Below are 23,959 nucleotides of genomic sequence, written 5' to 3'. Positions count from 1 at the left end.
GATATCGGTCGTAACTCGTTGCAAGATTTGGGTGTTTTAGTCTTGGGTATAACACGCACAAATGCGCGTTTCCAGCACGACGGGAAAGTTGACTGGGCGAAACGTTCTCTGATGATGTGTCCAAGTGGCTTGGCCAGGAAAAGAGAGAACTCTCGTATTAACCTTATAGGCAGCTCTTCAGGAAAAGAGCTACTGGATGGACTCAACTTGTTCAGCTCTTTGAAAACTTGATGCTCAACTATTTCGATTTCACCTTCGTCAGGGCATATTGACAGTAGATTCTCTATTTCAGTGTTAGTTGGGGCAGGAAAGGATGTACAAATGCCAGTAAAGTAATTGTTGACGTCATTTGCACCCACGAGTGACCCATCATCGTTCAGAATACGGATACTGGATGATACTGTTTTTCTAGCAATCTGCCTTACTAGACGGTGCCATTTACGGGGATCCTTTTTTATTTCAGGGTCCGAAAGGGATTTTCCGAAGGACTTTCTTGCCTCGCCACGAAGGCTAACGATTTTGTTTCTTAATAATCGTAACGACGTTGCGTCACTACTTGACTGCCTTACAGTGTTTTTTCCGCGACTCAGCTATTTTATTTTTGGAGTGATCCAGGGCTTGTCAGATTTGCTCACGACAAATTTCTTTTCCGGGAAAACTTCTAAGTATTTGTCATAGAGTAGGGACTGAAATATTTCTGCTTTCCTGTTGACATCGCTTTCGTTGTATACTTCGCTGAAGCAGTGAGTACCGACCCACATTCCGTGCGTATTAATAGCAGACTTTGTGATAGGTCTCCGGAGTACTTTTATTTTCTTAAGCTTCCTGATTTCACTTTTTGCCTTCATCAGCAGAGTGTGATGGTCCGATTTGCCCAATGGTCCGTTCGAAGACACGTCTTTGTAATATGGAGCAAGGTTTGTAAGAATAAGGTCAAGGGTGCTCCCGGTCACATGGGTGGGTATCTTGACCACTTGTGACATACCCAGCGTATTAGCAAGCCATTGTTTCTTTGTTTGGCTAAAGTCACCAGCTGTTATGAAGCCCGGGCGGTTATACCACTGACGTAATGTGTCTAACGTAGATTGAAGGTAGGATACCAGCAGCCGTATGTTCTTGGTGCTTTCAGGATAGTAGATACTTCCGAAAATGATGCAAGAGACATCTCGTGGTAAATGTTTTGCCTTGCATAATGCCCAGATCGCTTCATGGTTAGGGTCATTGAAGTTATCTAAATATTTGCAGGGGATATCATCACGTACATACAGGGCAACACCTCCGCCAATCCTGTCTGTTCTAGTGTTCAAGAAAACCTTGTAACCAGCCATCCTTCCACTTGTTTCGTCGAGCTGCCATGTTTCGGTAATTGTGGCGATGTGGATGTTATTCTGACGTAGAATGACATCTAACTCATCCACTTTATTCGTTAGTGAGTGGACGTTGCTCAGAAGGAAGTTTGGAAGTTGGTGTTTACAAGAGAGAACCTGCGGCGATAATACTGGAGGACAATCAGACCCGAAATCATTGGTAGGAGTATTGTTGTCAGGAATCAGCCGGGGCGGTAGGCTCACGCGTGGGATTGAGACTAAACAACTCTCACGCTTAGACTTTTGGCTGGCCAATCGTCCGTAGATGACTAACACGTCAATCTTAAATTTCTTTCTGCGTCCTCTTCTTGTTCGCTTGCGAACGAAGGGAACGTCATCTATATTTTTATAAATTCTTAGTTTGACGAGTGTGGCTATGACAAATGCCGCCAAAACAGCAAAAGAAAATGAAAGTATCTTTTTTGCATTGATGAATCCAGTTTTCGGCAGCAGTCTCAGTCACAAAGAACAGGACTGTAACAACCGTTTTGATCAATACCACTTTCATCGCAAAGGGAGGAGTATTTCAAGGCACTGAACAAGTTAAACTAGGATAGAATGACTTGCAGCCTCAACGGCGCGAGAGCCATCTATCTATGACTTTTTACGAAAGTTGGGTGTGACGAGTCTCCCACTTTCCACCACTTGATCAACATCTCGGAGCGCCATGCATGCTGCATAGTTCCGCCATGTGGCACAGTTCTGCCAAGCATGGCAGAAAACCTGCAACGCTTGGCAGAGTTTCACCACACACTTAGTACACTTTCGCCACACTTAACACGCCCCATCTGATTTACGGGATTTCTAAGATTCTACGAGACTCGGTGGGGTGAGTGCCCGAAGCGTCAAAAAATGCAATTATAGGCCTAAAGTTTTTATGAGAGGTCTTTAACATAAATTGGGAGAGGGGGCTGGTGATACCCATTTGACGTATTGAACGGTTCCAGAGAGGAAGGGTGAAAGGATTGATGACATATTTCACGATCATACAGTTTTCCTCTCATAAGAACTATCTTGTGCCTGAATAAATTAGTAAATTAGGCCGAAATTCCACCTCATTCTTTACTTTTAAGTGGCTTACTACCGGTATAAACCCTGAAGTGAACAGTTAACTGACTACAGTTTACTGATTTCTGCTTATTCCTGAAGATTCATCAGTAACAGCAGTAAATCTACTGATGATAATCAACAATTGTTACAATAGCAATAACCGCTACATCCATAATTATTTAGCTTGTTTTGCAAACATTCTCCAAGTTTAAATAAGAATGCTCTAGTGCAACTTGTATGTAAGTTTTAATTTTAACGGCAGCTGTCATAATAGTAAAATAAAACTACATAACAAAAAGTGGTCTAGCCCCTCCTACATATGTTCCGACGCGCTGCCAAAATTCGGTAAAAGTATCCCAAAGCCTGTTAATAAATGTCCATCAAGGCTTTTGGGTATTTAAAGCGACACTCCATCGTGACGGAGGTTCAGTCGAAGTTTAAGGCCTGTCTATAGGTATTAATATATATTTTTTAAACATATAATCTTGGATTCTCCTTAAAGGCTATCTAACGATCCAAAAGTTTAAACGTTCCAACTGAAGTGCGTGTAAAATAAAAATCATAGGTTGCTAAGAAAGGTCGATTTGTCGAGAACAACGTCAAAATTGCAACCCTGGACGAGTTGTCAAAAAGGTCTGTCCCTAGGGAGAAGGGCGTATTCAAGAATATTTTTTTTTTTTTTGGGGGGGGGGGGTTCGGATGGACAGAAACGATCATCTCTAGGCAACTGTTATCTGGAGGAAGTGTTATCCATATCAATCTTTGACCCTTCTTCTCTATCTTGAGCTTATCTCTCCTTTGGTTTTGTTTATACATTTCCCCTTGTTTTGTATATGTCAGGTAAAAAGTTAAAGTCTTATGTTATCCTTCAATTAGCAGCTATGTTTATAATCAAAGGTGCACATCGGCCGTGTTCATAGGAGGGATTGTTCCAGTGGATTATTCTAAAGGGGAGATATTTTAGACCACACTTTTTCCTGGGGTGAAGAGGGGGTCGTCTCCAATCGTTATTAGAAGAGGATTCCCCCTATCCGTCCTCTCTGTAAATGTGCCAACAATACGTCACGTTATGCCAGATATATATATATATATATATATATATATATATATATATATATATATCATAAATGATGGACTTGAAGACGTCATGGGCAACTTCGGGCATGGGCGGCAGAACCACAGGGGTGAAATGCTCATCGACTTTTGTCGGGATAACGAACACCATGTTCCGTCATAGAGAACGAAGGAAAGTTACTTGGAGATCCCCTGACGGCCGCACTGCAAACATAATTGATTACATACTTGTCTGCAAGCGATGGAAATCATCAGTACTGAACACAGTCTCCATAGCCGGTGGTGACTTCGACTTGGAACACGTTCGTCCAGGATTTTTCTTTTTTGTCGGGGAGGGTTTTACAAAATAAAACTTAAAAAAAAGCATCAAAAACTGGCTTAAACATATTTTTGTTACCTTTTTACGAGTCAGACAAACATTTGGTAGTTGGGGGTGGTTAAACCTCTTAACCCCCTCCCTGGATACGGCCTTCGTTACTACTAACAACATTTTTCCTGTCTTGCAAGGGAAAAGGCCCTCATCTCTTGTTCTTTAACTTGTTCATGTATAATGAGAAGCCAAAATTGACTCTCACGAGGAACATTGAGTGAAACTATCGAAAAAAAAACAATCTATGTAGTCTAGACGAGATTTTATGCACAAAAAATAGCCAAAAATATCTCCCGAAGCAAACACGAAAGTGATAATAACGAGTAGGCTTTGTACATCCATGTCGGCTATTAAAATCTAAATGGTTTCAAAAGACTTTAGTTTCAGGTTTTAATGGTAGAAACCCAAGGTGGCTACCGCAAAAACCAGTAATGTGATTGATCCGACATATTATTCAAAAATAGCTTTGCTGATGACATGAGGTATGTCTGCTTTAATGGACCCCAAAATAAGGTCTTCGCTCTAGTTTATAAAAGCCGTCTAATCTTCTATTAACAGAAGACAATTAGAAGCAAAAATAATCATAAATCTCTTCAAACAAAACATGTTTTTATGATCTTTATTGGATTTTGTGAAACACATCGTTCAACATTTTCAAATTCATTTTGTTACTGACTCTGATAAGATAACTGGTTTGTTTTTATAACTTTCTTGGAAAGAATCCTTTGACTTTTTCTGCTTTCGACATTGAGTATATGATCAATCAAGCATATGATATTTTTCTCAGAAGAATTGTCCTAAAGAAAGTTAATTGATAGTCATGGAAAAAATACCCATAGATGACATAATCCGATGACAGCGCATGTGACACTAGTAGATAAACCTATATCTGGACACTCTTGGAACTGCGGTTTCTAGTGGTGTTATCACTGCGTGCGTAATTTTGCTAAATAGTTAGGTCACATTATGCATAACCTTTCCCGCTTAAACAAAGCCATTCACACTAGGCTGACATAAAGTCCATAAAACCATCATAATCATTGTCTAAGACCATCACAAGCAAAGTATTCAGAAATTAAAAATGAAATAAGATACGTGAATTCAAGCTCTGACCGAGGATGAAAGACTCATAGAAAAGTTAATCAATTTGTTTTCAAAATTTAATAATTGCTTATCCAGAAATTCCGCTTTTTGGCTGTTGTATTGAACCTGTCTGTGACGTAACATAAATTCACGTAGCGTGACATAAACCCATAAAGTAACATAAACCTTAAGAAGAACTCGGGTCTACTTAGCACTGTCTACTTTATGCCCGAAATTCGGTCCGTAAGATTACATAACGTAAGGTAAAGTCTTATGTTACGCTAGTGTGAAAGATCTTGCGGCATAGTGTGAAAGAACCATATGGCTGCCTGTCTCAAGGTCTTCTTTCGAGGACTATTGACCTCTGAATTAAAATGAAGAAAAAAGAGGACACATAAGTGTTACCCATGCAAAAACTTGATTTTCCTTGTTCAAGGTGGGGGACTATGAGCTTCCTGTACAAGGTTATCGGCGGTGCCGATTCTAATGGTGTACATTTCGTTTCGGCCCGACCTCATTTTCATTTGGTTTCAGGCTATTTTCTGAAATTCCCATAAATTTGTTTTCGCAACAAGCTTCTACTATAAAGACTAATCGAGATAATATTACCATTCCTGAATCAGCTACAAATGGCAGTTTTTCATACTGAACATGTATTTTTTTTAAATATATATTTATTTTTGTATTAATATATGTTATAGTTCGTTCTTTACTAGGCTGCATCTGTCGTTGCAACCATAATAGCCGAGACACTGACCTAGGATTTTGGGTTTCTGCTCCAGGCTTCCATTTTTTCTAATTTCAAAAGAGTATGCCTTAAACCACAACTCTGATGGCCCAATCGCAAATTACATGCTTGATAGCTGAACGATCTTCAGACCAAGAAATTGCGAACTGGAAACACAATTGGCGATGTAGTTATACGTATTTTTGCTTTTATTAGCAAGTGTGACTACAATTTTGGCAGGCCATTTGGCCCATGCTTGAGTTTACACCAAAATCAAAATTCTGATCATGAAATCCCGTGAATCAAGTCATTTAAAATTTCAAGCTCTGCTGTTACGTTTATTTTAGACTTGATTTACAGTGAATTCAGCATTAACTATTACAATACTGTCATTGTGCGTTTTTGAGCCACGAAAGATAGAATTTACCATTTGCTGCATAACGTGTCCGCTTCTAGCATATTCTGTTACAGAGTCTGGAGCTGCACTGTTTGAATTGGATTCATTTGTCGTTTTCTCAGTACTTGAGGTCACTATGGCTTGAGTTTGTTGAATCTCCTCCATCCTTTCCCTGTCTGCTCTGTGTTTGAGAGTCTGTATAACCATTTATCCTGAAACTATGAATATCGTTGACACTAACAATGTATTATCATTGAGTCATTGGATTTTGGAGGTTTTTTCTTATAATTACATAAACAAAACTACACATAATGCCATCTGTACTTGACAGAAAAGCAAAAAAGAAAAAGATATAGTAAAGAAAGATACATATTCTAGTTTATATTCTTATCTGTTTCTGTAATGTGTTATATTACGGAACATTATGTAGTGAAATTGGGGCTAATGATATATATTGGTCTCAATCAGTTGCGTTAGTTCTCGAAAATCAGGGGGGGGAATATTTTTTTTTAATCCAGGAAAAAGAGAGTTTTATTTCATTGTTTTCCATGTAAATACCATATAAGAAATTTTTCAGTGAAAATACTCTGAAAAGGTATTTTTCCAAACAAGGGAAGAGGTGAGAGCAGCACATGCTCTCCCTTTCCCCAATTGCTCATCAATACACATGCTCTCCCTTTCCCCAATTGCTCATCAATACACATGCTCTCCCTTTCCCCAATTGCTCATCAATACACATGCTCTCCCTTTCCCCAATTGCTCATCAATACACATGCTCTCCCTTTCCCCAATTGCTCATCAATACACATGCTCTCCCTTTCCCCAATTGCTCATCAATACACATGCTCTCCCTTTCCCCAATTGCTCATCAATACACATGCTCTCCCTTTCCCCAATTGACACCAATGGTCTAAGAGAAATTACGACTAATTGCTGGAATCCATAGCTGACAAATTATATTTTTTTGCAACACGTGTAAGAAAAAAAAATTTTCTCATAAACTTGATAAAGACTTTTAAACCAACACATCTAAAAAAAAAGAAGAAAAACCGATTAATAGAAGTATAAATAGATTTATTGCAAAAAAGCCACATGCCCTTGGCAACGAACAAAATAGTATACTTAATACATAAATGAACATATCAACAACGTATGCAAAAAAAAATTCCGCAATATATCCAGCACTCACCGCCCCTCCCCCCTCCCTTACAAAAATTTCTCCACGTGCCATTCCCAATTTAATATATTTTGCTATCTTTTTTATTGTCCCATAAAGATTCGATCCCATAACTGAAACTCAGTGTCGGTTCTATCCTCTCTTGCACCCAAATCTAAATCTTAATTAGCCCACCTCCCCTCTCTCACAAAGAATTTTCAGGCCAAATGTTAACATAGTTTTCATTTATTAACAAAATTATTTTCAACTAATTAATAAGCTATTTTTTAATTTATTATTTAATTATTTTATTATTTTTTAACTAATTTTATTAATTAATTATTAAACAGCTAATCTTAATTATTTTCATTTATTAACTGTGCCTTCTACTTTATGTTAATAAAAATAAAATTTCAAAATGATTTTAACGGTGATATTATTTATTTGAAATTTGGCGCACCCTAAAATTTCTAAGCCGGAGCCAGTGCCCCCTCCCCCCCCCCCAAAAAAAAACTGCATCTGCTGAAACTAACTACTCATTTGACACCGCACTATTAGAAAATATATTTTTTTTTTCAAATCCTGTAGTTAGGGAGAAAGAGCCATAAGGTGACATAGATCCTTGCCAGTTCCTCTACACATGAGGCATGAGCAAGGACCACCCTTATCCTTCCTAAATATTTCCTTCTTTTCCCAAGTGCTAGAAAATTCCCCTTCCTGACATGTATTTGCCCACAAGCTTGCAAATGTCATTTAGAGCCCCAGACTTGCCAAAAAATAAAATTAAAACCTACAAATATTCGTACACATGCAAAAAATCTATAGGTTACTCTATAAATAAAAGAATAGGATAGTTTTTAGAAGTGCTCACACGAAAAAGTAAGCTATTGATGAATAAAACCTGTCTTGACAAGGAGTAACATTACTGGCTGGAACTCATTTAAGAAGGGGATCGGGGCATCTCTTGTCCCAAGGAATTGGGATTGTGCAACAAGGATAATGCTCCTGACAACAGGAGCTTTTCATTGGGAAAGTTGTTGATTGTTTTAAAGGTTTCATTATATAAAAAAGAAGAAAAAAAGAGTGGAAGCAAATAAAAAAATATATAAATATATAAAAAGTGACTACATTATACATGTGTTCGCTTGGCTAGTATTAAATTAAATAAGACATACGGTTTAATTATGCATCCAGGAGTTTTTTATTTATTATTTTCGCACATATTCTTGAGTCCAGTCTTTCAAGTCTAACATCTAGTTTAAATAGTCCTCTAGGGATAGTATCCACTTTTTGCTAGCTGGCGTACGTCTCAAGATGTCACTTGCTCCAAGAAATGTGGAGGATTTCCGCCACGTGTGGCACATTTCTGTAATACATGGCACGCGCTACATGTTGTTCACGACTTGTGGAAGCGGGCACATCAATTGCTCTATCCAAAAATTCTCGATACTGTTGAGGCGTTTTCTCCATGAATAGAGTCCAAGGGGTCTATGCCCTAATTTTATTTCTGAAGTTTACACGTACCAGATTAGCTAATTAACATTTTGCTTGTGACTTGCCAAGTAATTAAAATATGTTACTGCTCTGAATGATATGTGTTTGTGTGACATTTTTTCTAGAGTAGGGAAGTTGGATTATTTTTTTTTTTCAAAGTCTATTGCATAGAAATGGAAGAAAATCGTTAAAAAAGTCCAAGAGGTGGTCTCCCCTTTGGTTGTTTGCCTGTCCTGAACTCATATTGCAGTACGGGAGGGGAGGAGGCTATACATATTTTCTTTAATTCGGAGAAGGCAGCTTTGAAAGAATCGGTTGTCTTTTTGATAGGAAAAATGTTATATTTTAACAATGCTAAAAATGTTGCATTTTTTCGTCTTTTATGGAAAGTGGGGTATCCCCCACGGTTCTAATAGTTTTCTGTAAAAGGATTTTTTTTAGGCACCCAATATGCGGAAAGAAGAACTATGATAATAAAAGCTCCGATTTCTGTCCGTTTCTGCAAGTGAGAAAAGAGGATATGACGCACTTTGGGGAAAAATGAAAGACTTTTCAATGTGTCAGGAGCCAAAAGAGGTAACTGAAAGAGGATTTAACGAATCGACTGTGCTTGCTTTTTTGAAGGGGGGTGGAATGCAGATGTGATTTTTCCTTAAAATGTCACAAATTTTAAAATAACCGCAGCCGATACAACTAATTCAAAGACTATTTCTTTAATCAATGGTATTTCCAGTGCTCCTAACTAATGGTATAAACGCTTGTACACTTATTTCGAAGCGAAAATACCTGTTCATCCAATTAGAGGATTTTGAATTTACCGGTTTAATTTATTTGCATTTAAAGCTCTCAGAGTTTACATACTTTGGTCCCTTGGTGAATATAATCCTATTGACCCTCATTGCGTTGGCCAATTTGGCCCCCAATGCGCAACATTTCAGCTATCATAAAATCATTAAGACGAATAATACAGTTTAATAGGATTTTGAAAAGTTAGGAAGTAAAGTTGTGCTTCAACTCAACTTCTAACACGACATCATCATATACCAATAGTTATAGTTAAGAACTAAATCTGATATGAGGACTGTATTAAGTGGCAGATCCAGGGAGCGAGGGGCGCTCCCCCCCATAACGTAGTTTAAAGTAGTGTTATTTACTTAATCAACGGAAGTTTGCGTTAATTAAACTTGGTCCTAACGCAAGTTTATCGAATTAACCTATTTTGCGCCCCCCCCTAAACAATCCTGGATCTATTCCTGACCGTATTTCTGCTGGGGTTCTCTTTTTTCTGAAGTAATCATTTTTAACCATCTCCTCTGATTAGGCTGAAAATCGTAATTATCTAACATGAACACTGTTTTCAAGGGTGTTATTTTGCTGACAAAGGAGGGCTGAGAGTGATAGCGACTAAAAAAAAGTCAGTCGTGATTTAGTTCAGATTCTGACATTGTATCTAAAAAAACTGCCTAATATAAGTAAACTTATTGTAAAAATAATTATAGTTAATAATTTTTTGATATTTTATGCTTTGAGCTGCTAGAAATTATCTCAACCATAGGTTCCGAATTTAATTTTTTTTTTTAGAAGACATTATTTTCAACTCTATCAATGCGCAAACAATAAAAATTATAGACGATGAACAACATATTCAATTTATTTTTTGCTGGTAGGGAGGTTGGAGGCAGAGCAGAGCAGCCACCCCAAACCCTGTACAAGGAAGTTGCTGTAGTGCTCCCTTCCTGTGAAGTTGGTGTTTATGGTCACTAGGTTTTGTAGTTCTTGAATATAGTGCAACTAGGATATCAGCTAATTCAACGCCAGTCAGATTCTATAAAATTTGTTTAGTTAAAGTCAGTCAATCTCTGCTAAGTTAAATTAAATGAATAAAAGTCAAATTAAAGTTAGCTAAAGTCGTTTGAATTAAAGTCAAATTAAATTAATCATTGTCATGTTGCAAAAGGGGTAGACAATTCTAAATTAGAGTCACTTAAATTATTAGCCTCCAGGCACGTACACAATAAATATAAATATAAATAAATAACACAACATTATTTCAAAGGGAGGAACTAAAGTTTCAGAAAAAAAGCAAAAAATTGGAAAAGAAAAGAAGAGGAAAAAAAAAGAAGGAAGAGGAAAAAAGCAAAAAATTGAGAAAAGAAGCCAATTATATAAGAACTTATAGGAATATCATTTCAACTCTAAATTTTGAGAGGGCCCACCCAGCTTGTTTCCCTGTGAACTTACCGAGAACAATCGAACAAAAGGAATACTAGAGATAAAAAAAAAGTTTTGTTACTCCAATGGGATTGAGGAATGAGCAATCAAATACTTGACACACTGATTACTTTATAACAAAAAGAAAAGAAAAAAAAAGACAAAGTCTTGTGCATCACAATCAAAAAGGGTGTAGATCCGCTTCATAAACGTTTTTGTAGTGATCAGTTTTGAACAAATATGAATACCTGACGAGACTCCCCCCCCCCCTAAATAGAAAAGTATAGATGAGGTACGCCCAAGTATTATTCAGTCAAAAACAATTGAGAAATCATTCATTTCTTAAAGAGTACAAGCAGGGCCGTGTCTAGGATTTTTATGCATGTATGCGTGGGGGGGGGGGGGGTATAAATAGATGCAACAATTTTTATTTACATTTTTTTTCTACTTTTGTATAATTTGGACAAAGCTTTGAGGAGTGGGGGGGGGGGGTTCAAACCAGGTACCTCCCTTGGATACGGCTGTGGGTAAAAGTATAAAAAAAAACGAAAAATATCGGTGAGTTACATAGACAATATAAGAAGTAATTGGAAATCTTGTTAGTCTCTTTTTGCGGGGTGGGGGAGGCTTTTAAGCTTTCGAGTACGTACCTATATCTATTTTCTCTTTATTCCTCCCTTGTACGCATTGAAAGTTAATTCTGGTATCATGTTACCATTAATTAAGTTTGTCAATACCCAAACATACCCAGGATTTAGCACGTGGTCCAAAAAAGCCAAATTAGACAAGTACATTAAAACATACAAAGGAAAAAATTAAGAGAGAATACATATTTTCAAGTAGCTTCTATAAAGACTATTTAGAATTCAATGGCCATTTTTTCTTTTTTGAATTTTAATATTGACCCTTATTGTTAGAGAATGTGAACGTAATATTTAGAGATTAATATTTATAGCGTTATTTTTCGAAAATTCGCACTGATGCGAACGTAATAAGTTAAGAGTTGATCTTGTTCTTTAATTCTCAATCCCAAAGAAGGCAAGAATAAAACTGACTGTATTTGACATTTGAAAGGACAATGTATCTCAGAAACAACATCTCATGGATTACCAGGACTGTCATTATCAAGCTAATAAAAAAAAAAACTCACGCATATCTTAATTGCTAAATATAATCAACTAAAACGATAAGATTAAAAATAGTCTTAGTAGATATTATTAGACACAACACTACCCGTATTTACTCCTCTGGTACTAGAAATACGTATTGATTATTATATTTTTGGTAAATTTCTAGGTGGCGCTATAATCTAGCTAGGGTGAAAGTGAAAACATCATTTGATGCCTTTTTTTGAGCTCTTTCATAATTCAATAATCGCTTCTGGAGCTAATAGCATCTTGAGCCCTTAAAGGAGCCCCGAAGGTATTTTAAATGAATTGTGAAAGAGCATAAAAAAAGCATCAAATGATGTTTTCACTTTCATCCAAGCTAAATTATATGGCCGACTGCAAATTTACCATGAACTTTATCCCCCTCCCTACCCCCCACATGTGCAAATGTGTACCCTGAATTGGAATATACCCTGAATTGTCGACGGCAAAATTTTGAATCGCAAAATTAACCGCTATTTTTGTAAACGGCATTTCAAAAACTTGAAACGGTAGGAAAACCGTTTATATTTGAGTTGCATAATAAATGAGTTTGAATTGTTATAAATAAGTATTTTTGGTATATATTACTCTTGAGAAACTTATTCATAAACTAGTGATATTTTTTTAACCACTTTTCAATAACTTACCTAGTGTTGATAACATCTTTGTGTGATTACAAAAAAGAAACACATTTGGGGTCCCTTTAGGGGCTCAAGATGCAACTAGCCCCAAAAGCGACTATTGAATTATGAAAAAGCATGAAAAAAGGCATCAAATGACGTTTTCACTTTCATCCTAGCTAAATTATAGCGTCACCTAGAAATTTACCATATTATTTTCTTCTTCGACAATTTATCATAGCCAACTTGTGCAGCCACAGTCTTCCCCGTAGTATATAAAATATTCTCTTTTTGGTTGCACACTTGGACTAATAACAAAAGAATAGTACCATTCGATTTCTCATTCAACACTGACTCCAAATATTATAGTCGCGACAACTGGAGGGGGGACATCTAGGGGAGGGAAAATACTACCCTTCCAATTTGACACCATTGGGTTCATAATGCAATAAAACGTCGAATTTGAAAAAAATATCAGGAAGGCTTTATATGTAGCCCAGGTCTACAAGATGCCCCGTAAGGAGGAGGGAGCTGGGGCACAATAATGTAATAAGGATCCTAATAAGGCATAAAACACGGGGAGGTCAGCTATTTTGACAAACATTATTTCAAAAATAGTGTTTTCATTGGCATATTTTGTTATCTATTGACCATTTCAAGTAACTTATTTTGAATACATATGCCACTTCACGCCTTGAGGCTTATATGGTATACTTTGATTGTACTAGTCTTTGCAACTTATTTCCTTATGCTTTTTTTTTTTTTTTTTTTTTTTTAAATCCCTTATTCATTTTTAAATCGTCGTTGTGCTAATAACCACTAGGTGAATAAAGCCAGTTTTGGGGGCGTACAAAATTCTGTACAGGGGCCGAAACTGCCACAACCAATTAAAAAAAAAACTAAATTTCTTAGGGGTAATTATACGGGCATATCCCTCCTCGTCTGCATATACATTCCTAAGAATAAACACAGTGAGCTCTCCAGACCATGTTCCAACTGCCAAAATGACTCCCTTGTAATTTCTACAAAATTAGACAAGAATCAGCTTAAATGATTGCTCCTAAATTTAGCATTAACAGTACAAATTTATTTCTTACTTGATTTCCTCTGCTCATACAATTTCCCTATTCTTTCAGCAAAGAAAAAGAAGAATAAAAAAACCGGCCGCAACTAACTTCACTGTGAGGAACCACAAAGCGAACTGATGCAAAACTGGAGGAACCACATATAAACAGAACAACGTGGATGCCAAAATTCTGCACAGAAAATTTGGGAGTTCTTGCGCTTCTAGGCCATTTCCTCAGCCTAGTAACTAAAGAATAGAAGCAGAAAGATCGCCTGTTTGGATAAAGATGGGAAGGAGGTATAAATAAATAACAATATATTGAATATAGAATTCAAAGTAACAATAAACAAAAGTGGCAGAGCTAGTTTTAGATAATGTTTTGGTTTTTAAATGCCACTTACTGTGAAAAGCTTAGAATAAAATACGGTATGAATTATTATCTATTGCTTCTTAGATTGGGGATGAAAATTAATAAATTAATAATAATGGGTTTGGGTTAAGGGTATTTCCATAGCCCGACTATTACAGGGAGGAAACGGGGTATTTGATTTCTTTTACCAGTTAAAATGGGAAAGGAGGTATGAGTAACTAGTATAGTACTAGTATAGTACAGTTAAAATGGGAAAGGAGGTAAGAGTAACTAGTATAGTATGAGTAACTAGTATAGTAACTATTATAGTAACTAGTATAGTACTAGGAGTGTGATTAACTTTCTGCTTTAAAATGTGGAAATTACAACAAAGAGAATTAAATAAGAACAATAGGGGTGGATGTGGAAAGCGGCATTCGATTTTTCGTAATAATAAAACTTTAGAAGGAGGTATGAATAAATATTAAAAAAAAAATATGCGCATAAAAATGGAATATCAATAATAGCAATAATAAGAATAATATTTTTATAGTTCAAATGGAAAGAGGTGTTTGACTGCTATTGTTCATTAGAATTTGGGAAGGAAGTGTGCCTAAAAATTATCTTTTGCTTTTAAGGGAAAAATGATAAAATGCAAAGTTAATCAATTTGTCATTAAATTGATTAATTTTGGCAAAATTAATTTGTCAATGGGTATAAACAGAAAGATTTATTTAGTTGTTGTTACTTGTAAAAAGTTGGAAACGATGTGTGGGTAAATGATATTTTGATTGCTGTTGCTGTTGAATTGCTAGGAACAAAAGGAAAATAAACAAAGTTTAGAAGTAGAAAGACATATTTAATTACTTTTTCTTGTAAAAACTTTGAAGCAGATATGAGTAAAACGTAACTTATGGCTTGTGAAAATAATAACTAACAACTAAAGTTATATTGATGGAAGTGTGGAACTACTTATCTTTTCTATTTATTTAGAAATGTATCTCTACTATTTTGAATATTTTGCCAAACCTAATATTTGCTCAATTAAATTTTAGATACGAAAATAATGACAACTTGGTGTAAACGATAATAATACTAAACTTAGAGTTATTTAGTTGCTCTTATTATGCTAAAGTTTGGAGGGAACATAAACATTTTATTGCCAGATCTTAGTTCCTCTCGATCCTCCAGAGGCGCTAAAGTCTGACAACATTTTATTGTCAGACCTTAGTTCCTCTTGATCCTCCAGAGGCGCTAAGGTCTGACAACATTTTTTGTCAGACCTTAGTTCCTCTTGATCCTCCAGAGGCGCTTAGAGGCACTAAGGTCTGACAACATTTTATTGTCAGACCTTAGTTCCTCTTAATCCTCCAGAGGCGATAAGGTCTGGCAACATTTTATTGTCAGACCTTAGTTCCTTTTGATCTTCCAGAGGCGCTTAGAGCATCCAAGAAGAGGTGCCAGTCCGCTCTCAGGTGTGCCATTACGCATAGGCCAAGGCCGTATCCAGGGGGGTTACCCGGTTTGAACCCCCCCCCGAAATTTTTGACCGACTCGAAAATAAGTCGAAAATTAGTAAAACCTAGGTAAAAATCAGTAAAATTAGTCGAAAACTGAGTCAAAAATTAGTAAACCCCCCCCCCCAAAAAAAAAGTAAAAAATTAGTCAAACCCCCCCTGAACAAAAATCCTGGATACGGCCCTGGCATAGGTCTTCCTATCCAAGTTTCAAAGATGCTTGAAGATTTTGGAGGTCGGTGGTGTAGCTACATGAGGATATTTTTTGGTCAGCCTCTTTGTCTGAAGCCAACCAGCTACCCTTGGAGAACAGCTATGGGAAGCCGAGTTTCAGGCAATCAGATGGTGTCATCTAGGTACCTCCATTTGCGGTATTTTATCAGGTCTATGATTAATTATTCCGACTTAAGCTCTCCCACGATCGCGTTCGTGACTCGCTTTGTCCTGTGAAGGCTTGAGGTGCGACACAGGCGAAAGTTCCGGAATCCCAGTAATATTTTATTTGATTGTTGGTTCAAGTGCCACCCTTCTGAACCGTAAAAAAGGATTGAGTTAAAACATTGCTATTAAACAGTCTCATCTACATCGTCAGACATTATGTATAAAATGTTTCTTCTTTCTAAGGAACACCGCAATTAGCGAATTAAACACGAGCTCAAAGCAATGTGAAGTCGAATGAAGAGGAATATTGCCCCTTGCCTTGAATGCAGTTTAATTTGTGCAGTGTGTACCCATATTTGTATCGATCCATCAACCCCCCCAGAGAGCGAACGCCCCATCGACTCAGGGGAATTTTTGTGGAATTTTGTATAGTTTTTATTTGTTCAGCGAATCTGCCGAGTAAGATGAGGTCATCTTGAAATTCTTGCCTTCGAATCCGTAGAATAAAAAACAGATGTCGTATAAACTCTAGGACTAAAATTTACCAAAATCCTCGGTCTGGCAGTGGCTCAAAGTCATTCTAGTCTTGGAAACTATTGTTCTTCATTCTGATTAAATACGACAGAATGAAGCTGAACATAGTTATTTAATTTTACGAGTTTCAACATTTTCTACGAGTAGACCACAGTTCATATAATTATCCAGTATGATCATTCCCTATCTCACCCATTATAAAAACCCGGACCGGGGTGCGAGTGCTCCGGAGAACGTTTTTGCAGATATAAACATAAGCGAAGTCAGATCTTTTCACGGGTAGACAAGTCAGACTGTGATCTAATCGGAAACAAGTGGAAACCCCATATTACGAATAATGCAATTTGTTGGAAACAATCGGAAACAGACTAACCCGCATTCCCGCTAATGCAGAAATAAGTGGGAGGAGCTTTTTGTTCGCACCAAGAACGAAGACCAGAAATGATCTGCGATAAGCTTACTGGATAATTATATGAACTGTGGAGTAGACACTCTGTCTTTGGTTTCTGTTTGGAGGAAAGTCTACGATCTGGAACAAAAGAGTCTAACACGCTTTGTTTGGAACTAGCTGAATAGGTTTGAAATTGTTAGCAGACATGATTTAGGCTGGACCACATCAGTATTAGGTTACGACCTAAATCACATAGTTGCCGATGATGAAATTGCTTCGTAAATGTTATTAAGGAAAACCATATTTGTCCGCATTGGGGGTGGCCCTGTTGTGACTCACGGGTCACATCTGTATAGGTTTATGAATATTAAGAGAAGTGGCTTAGGTTAGTACACCTCAGTTTTACGCTAGGACCGAAATGGTATAGTTCCTGATGTTGAAATCACTTTTTAACTATTATAGGAAATACAGAAATCTGGGTGTTTCGGGGTAGCCAAACTCAATACGCAAGGTAAGCAAGAAAAATCAAGGGACATCTTGGGTGGGAGAGGGGAGAGGCTTCTTCAAAACAGCGAAACAACATGCAAGTAACATGATATTATAGGAATTATTTTTGAGGAAACTATGGAGGTTTCGGGGGAAGCCAGGTTTTCTTGAATTATACTATACTAAATGGCTTGAATGCTACTAATACATTTTCTACTTGCAACAATTCATGACTGTATCAAGTTGCTCAAGGCTGACACAGCTACGCACGTTCCTCCCCAACCCCTATCTATTCAAAGGTTTTTTTTTTGCCTCTTTCCATTAAGCTCCAGAAATGTCGAGAATCATTTGCCCCAAATGGGCTTATTTGACCGATTACTTTCTCAAAATCGGACTAATCGTTTAGTATTTTTTTTCATTGGGCTACTTTCTATAAACGATGTTAGCCAAATTAATTAACTAATTTTCTCACGACCGAAGCAAAAAGAAAAGTGGAGCAACAAAAAGAAAAAAAAAGAAAAAAAAAAAATTATCAACGAAAAAAAGGAGAAGGCTATCTTTAGGGAAATGGACACGCTTAAGCCACACCTTTTAGTTCCCTATGCCGTACCTTTAACTCGGAAACTAGTTTAGAAAGGTCTAAGTCACTCACGAGAGACCGATTCTATGTCCAATGTGTAATAGATTTAATTTTCATTAAAATTCAATGTACATTACCCCAAACGGTTGAAAATGCTCAACTACTGTTCAGGGGAGGCGATCTAGAGACCCCTTGCGCCTTTCTAGTATACATCCTCATATGAACATTACTTTTTTTGTTCTCACGTGGAAAATTAAAATGATAATAATTATGCTTTTCTTTCGTTTAAGGTAGGCAGAATCCCTCACATCGATTATGAAAGGTTATCGATTTGCTTCCGAGACTTAGTACTTAAATAAGGTTATCAGAGGAAGCGTTAAGGTCAAGTAAGAACATTTCAAAACAGGTATATATGTGATTATCAATTCCGTTGCACTGCTTCGTTGAGTAAACTATCTAGAAGAAAGTGAAAAGCCATGATAATCAAGTAATTAACACTAACACATTTTAAACTGAAAGATTCATAAATTATTCATCATCAGGAAATGGAATAAGATGACGAAGTGGCAGCCGTAATTCAAAAGGGGTTATGTGACATTTTAAAAGAAAAATTCCATTTTTGTTGGAAAAGCAAGTCTTCTGGTATAACCCATTGCCATAATGAGTTATATCCTTCTTTGTCATTCACAGAAGCAGAATTTTTGGAATCTTTTTTATATCTTGGTGTGCCTTATGGACCAACTTTAGCTCTATGCCGTGCTTCTATTTCTAAAGCAGTTAAAAGCAGAATAGCGTCTAGTTTCAGGGCAGTAATTTGTCTTCGCGATCTTCTTTCTCGGAATCACTGGCTCGGGTATATAATACAGTCGCTTTGCCTCAGATTTTAGTTTTTTCATCGCTTCTCCCGTTTTTTAGAATTAGTAATATTGTGCATCTAAAAACCACATTTTTTAATTTTGCTAAGTTCCTTTGCTGCTTTTCTAAATCTGAATTAAATACTTTTTTAATGAATACATATAAAATAAAAAAACCCTGTTGATGTTTTGGAGAAAAAGCAAAAGAAATTTTTACCTAAATTACCTCTTTTTGCACATAATTTATATAAAGCTGCGGATGAAGCTTAATTTTTTTTTTTTTTTTAGTTATTAATTATTGAATGAAGTGTTAATTTTAAGTGTTAATTTATTACTTATTTAATGAAGTTTTAATTTGTGTGGTAAGTTTGATTGAAGGCCTTTGCGTACTTGTTGTTATAACTTGATGCGAGGTTTCCATTTGCTTTAATTAAACAAAACCTTTTGTCGCTAATGAACATTTTTTTCCCGAAAATATTTTGAAACAAAACAGATTAAATTATTGAAATTTCAGTCACTGGTAGTATCTTGAGAGGCTTCACATGACTTCACATGTGAGAGAGGGGTTAACTTTACATGAGGTGAGGGGGGTGGGCCATTCGGACAAGAAAACATTACACTATCTCTCCGTCAACGACTACCTTACTACATTACTTTAATATATACATCATTGCAAGATGATAAAACCAACCGTTTGACCAAATGGCTGGATCATTGTTAAATTCTGGCGGATATTAAAATCTTGGGTAGTTGTTGAGCAAAATAGTACCTACTAAAACACTAACCTTCTAAAAAACAAATTCTAGCCCATAGGAACCGAAAATTTAAAAATACCTTTATTATAAACTGTAAAGTGTAAACTGTAAAGTGAGGAAGAATTGTCATTTGATGCTTATTCAGGAAAGGTTATTTCGAGTAATCTTAATGATAAGATTTCATTGCTAAAAAAAATTATAGGAATTTCGTTAGTAGCCTTTAAACCCCACAAAAAATGTCTCGGATCAAAATAAAAACGGCACCATTGGATCTCCATAGCCAAACAACCCATTTAGAAGAATTACAGTCCCCCATGTTGAGTAACAAGGAAAATCACTTTTTCGCATGGGAACCAGTGATGTATCTGCTTTTTTTATTCTCTTTTTTTTTCGTGCCACTAGTGAGGCACTGATACATCATAGATAGGTGTTTAAGGGGATGTGGTTGTCTATTGCTAGCTTTTCAGGCTCTCTTGTTGGTAAATTTGCCAAAGGACAAAGGACCTCTTCAGGGGGCTTAGCTATCAAGACCAATCAAAAATTGGGGGGTTGACAAGTGACAAAAGTTGAAATTTGCTAATTAATGAGTGAAAGCACGCTTGTTTTTAGCACAGACAAATAGGAGTTTGAGTTTTATCTTATCCGACAAAACTCCTTATTCAACACCCTTTTTTGGCCCGTCGGGAACCCCGAACGACTATAAACTTACATGTGCCGGATGACCTTTGTCTCGTAATTCTTGAAGAGATATGGAATATCCACAAGCCCTCGGGAACGCCTCAGCTCTTCGCAATCCAGATTTCTCCCTGATGTTATGATTTTCAGTCCAAAGAAATCATCACTCAGTAGATGCAGCATTTTCAGCTGGTTTCTCATTCCTTAGACTTGGTGACGCAGGGGCAACACGCAAATGGTTCAGTAAGGCTGATCTTCCCTGGGAAATATATTTCTCCTTCAGACCAATACGGTGGACTTACCACTCTTCCAGTTCAGCCCTCTCCTGTTCCTTTTTTGCCCATATATAGCACTTCAACTATCTTACAATTTAACTAGGTAGCAACTTAGTGATTCAACAGATATAAATGATTGCAATAATCAAACAATAGTATCCATTCAAGTTCAATAAATCGAATCCAACTTATGCTTGTGGGTCGTAATTGATAATTTAATAGGGTTATACAAAGTGCAGAATATCACAGTAACTTGTCTTTCACTTGCCGAAGTTTACTTAATACTAAGTGAAAAATAAAAAAAATGTAAAAGAAAACATATATACAATGCCTAACTATGACATAACTTTTACCTAATTGCTTCTATAAGACACTGAAATATAGTCGGCTAGTCTGTCAATCAAGGCGGGTGACAGCGCAGAAATTCCCACAGCGGCAAGATCAGTCAAATGATAATTCCTATGAACGGATTATCATTATTTTTCGAGCAGGTAGACTTGAATATTTTTAAGGACTGACCTTTCCTGTACTTAAATTAGACAATTCTGGTCCGATTAATAGAAAAAAACAGAATTCATACTTCCTGGTGATGTAAGTCTCATCAAAACTGAATATCTCTATATCAGACACAAATTGAAAGAAATTAAATGGTTTTTCTAAAATATATGGGAAATTCGGTATCGGCTTTTAGTTTTCTCTCGTTTATTTAAATCTATTTACAACCAAGGTATTTAACCAAATGACTGATTTATCACCTTTTTCGCCATATACACAAATCCAAAAAGACCTTTCAGTTTTATGCTAAAATATCGACCGATTTTTTTGTCATTTCAATCCTTGAACCGAGAGATATCCCTGCTGAAACATAAATTCTCGTTTTTGGTTTTGGAGCTGTAATACTTGGTTCAGACTGGAGCTGAGCTTCATTTTGGTAGTCCGTTTAGTTCCTGTTTCGGATCTGAGTTGAAAAATTCTTCTCTCCGGCCGGCAGATTTGTGTTTAAATATATAACAGCTTCCTCTTTATTTACTGATAAAAGTGTGATATAGTTATTATCTTTTAGATAGAATTACAAAGGATTAATAATTTTTCGAGAGATTTCTCTTGGAAGAATGGACAATTTTGCTTTCAATCAGAAATGCCGCCTGGTCGTTTTACTTGACACAACTAGTCATCTTCTGTCAGAACTTAGGGGAAGGCAGCACCACAGAAAAACATATTCTACTTAAAAAAATGCCGTTACCTAACAACTTTTCATTCTTTCTATTGGATAAAAATTTAATACAAAAGAACCAATCGGATTTTGCGTTCCTTTACGAGCTAAAAATTTGAAATAGTTGTGTTTATCCACTACGGATAAATACAACAAGGTTAAAAAGGTTATTTGGTATACACTTATGTAATATAAGGTTTATCCTGCGAAAAAAACGGCACCACAGCAAACCTCTAATTGCCGTCAGCGGAAATCACCTATGTTCTGTTGATTCTGATTGCGTAGCGTAGCCAGGCGGTGTGTTCATACTCACCATCAGAGCTCCCTACAAACCCTCCTCCCCCATCTTCATCCAAAATAAGTTCCTATAGAGTATCTGTTACACATTAGAATTACCAATTTTATTTCATATTCATTCAGACAATTAAGATTAAAGGGATCAGACAGCTGTATTTGGCATTTTCTTTTATTCACTTTCCCCCGTTGGTGGCAATCACATGTGTTTGTTGATTCTGATTGCGCAGCGTCTCTTGGTCGTAGCCGGGTGGTGTCTGAACTAGGTTGCTCTTTTTAAAATGATAATATAGAACAGCAATCTCTGCTTTCCCTCTCTTCTTCTCTCCTTTTCCCTTTGTAGTCCTGCTGCATCGTCGCATAGTAAAAGATGAGAGGAAAAAAAGAAATAAAAGATAAAAGCTGCAGATATATTTTTAAACTCTGAGAAAATAAGTGAATTAGACTCCAACAGGTAAACTATATTGTCTGACCGAACGTCAAAAGAACTGCTCCAAGATCATTGAAGTTTCCTGATAGGTGAAGTTTAAGATTAAGCAGTCTTTCAAACAATATCGTTTGAATGGCCACGTTTCATGTTATTATGAGAGCTTTTCAACTTTTTTGAATGTTATTTGAGTATTGTCTTTTTAAAATACTTTTCTTAAGAAGAAGGCAGCATGGATTATTCCCTTGAACTCAAATGTATGTGAAAGTCTAAATAGTTTGTTTCTGTCATACAGTGTTTTTATCACTAATTAGCTACTAATTATAAGCATAACATTAAATACCTTAACATAGCACTCGTTAAAGTGCATTCCTTTGATTTTTAAATCCCAATCAAACGCTAATGTTTTGCAAAAGCTAACTTCATATTGCTGTTTATTCACCTATTTTTTTTATGACAAATTGTAGACTGCTAGTGACCTATCTGTCAGTATACCTTAGCACTCACGATAGTTTCTGAATAAAAGCTTCAAAAATACAATTAATTTGAACCTCCCCTCCCCCAAAAAACAAGAAAAATACAAAGCCCGTGAAGTTCATGGTAGGTTCTATCTAGAAGTTGGACCTGCATGCAACAATGGATACATGTGATGTTACCAGAGATTGGTCTGAAGGACCTTTCCCTTGAAGGTTGAAATTCAGTAGCACAGAGATGCAATTTGTGTTTGCCTCTTTTAAGGGCCGGCTGTTCTCTGCCAAAATCAAGTCCTACATGTTTCAAATCTTCAAGAAAATTACACGACAAGGAATTTTTCATTTTTGGAACGGGAGATATGGACAAAGATAAGGAATTTCGTCAATAAGTTTTCTGTCCGTGTTCTTTTCGCATTGGCCACTCCTTTACTGCTTGACAAAGATAATAGATTTGGTAATTTTAGTATGCCTATACTTTGTTTGGTAGGGAAAACCGGCAGGGGCGGTTTTATTGAGGGGCAAACAAGTTCCACATCCAGAGTCAAGGAGCAGGGGCTATATAATAGCTATTTTCAATTTTTTGGGGGGGGGGCAACTGCCCCCCCCCCTTGCCACCCCCAAACGACGCCACTGAAAAACAGAGAAGTCATTTCTATAATCGTAAGTACTTGGTTGTATCTCAGAAAGTGGAGCAGATGGTAAAATTGTGACTGCACCATTGGAATTGCTGTGTTGGTATTAGGAGAGACCCATTATCAACCAGAGATTGAATTTTTGTGTACATGTTAGCTTTTGGTAGAGGACAGCCAGAAGCATCCATGTAGAGGATTCGTTAAAGGTTCGTAAAAAAGCTTTGTATTGTCATAAAAGTGTCCAGTTTTCGAATATCACAGAATTTCACTGTTTCTATGACTTTTTTTGGGTGGAGGGGGTAATGTCCAGTCTCCTCCCATGTGGGTGACAACGAGAACAATTCTTTCGCTAAGAGT

General features: G+C 36.6%; 1 protein-coding gene across 2 annotated transcripts in view; it reads right to left on the bottom strand.

The window, feature by feature from the left end:
* LOC148955650 (uncharacterized) overlaps window positions 1-14,057 on the bottom strand; it is a 29,086-nt gene extending 15,029 nt beyond the window's left edge. For both annotated transcript variants that reach the window (XM_089103305.1, XM_089103300.1), the window contains exons 1-2: window positions 13,798-14,057; window positions 6,099-6,286 (exon numbers count right to left, since the gene is read on the bottom strand). In XM_089103305.1, the coding sequence (XP_088959431.1) occupies window positions 6,099-6,275 (177 nt within the window). In that variant the 5' untranslated portion in view covers window positions 6,276-6,286; window positions 13,798-14,057. The remainder of the gene's footprint in view (window positions 1-6,098; window positions 6,287-13,797) is intronic.
* Window positions 14,058-23,959: the final 9,902 nt, after the last annotated feature.

This window comes from Artemia sp. Qi Xiang Cuo, chromosome 2 (genome assembly GCF_049724085.1).
Source record: "Artemia sp. Qi Xiang Cuo chromosome 2, ASM4972408v1, whole genome shotgun sequence".
Taxonomy (NCBI): Eukaryota; Metazoa; Arthropoda; class Branchiopoda; order Anostraca; family Artemiidae; genus Artemia; species Artemia sp. Qi Xiang Cuo.
The sequence above is the reverse complement of the archived record's forward strand: the minus strand, read 5'-3'. Positions and strand labels throughout refer to the sequence as shown.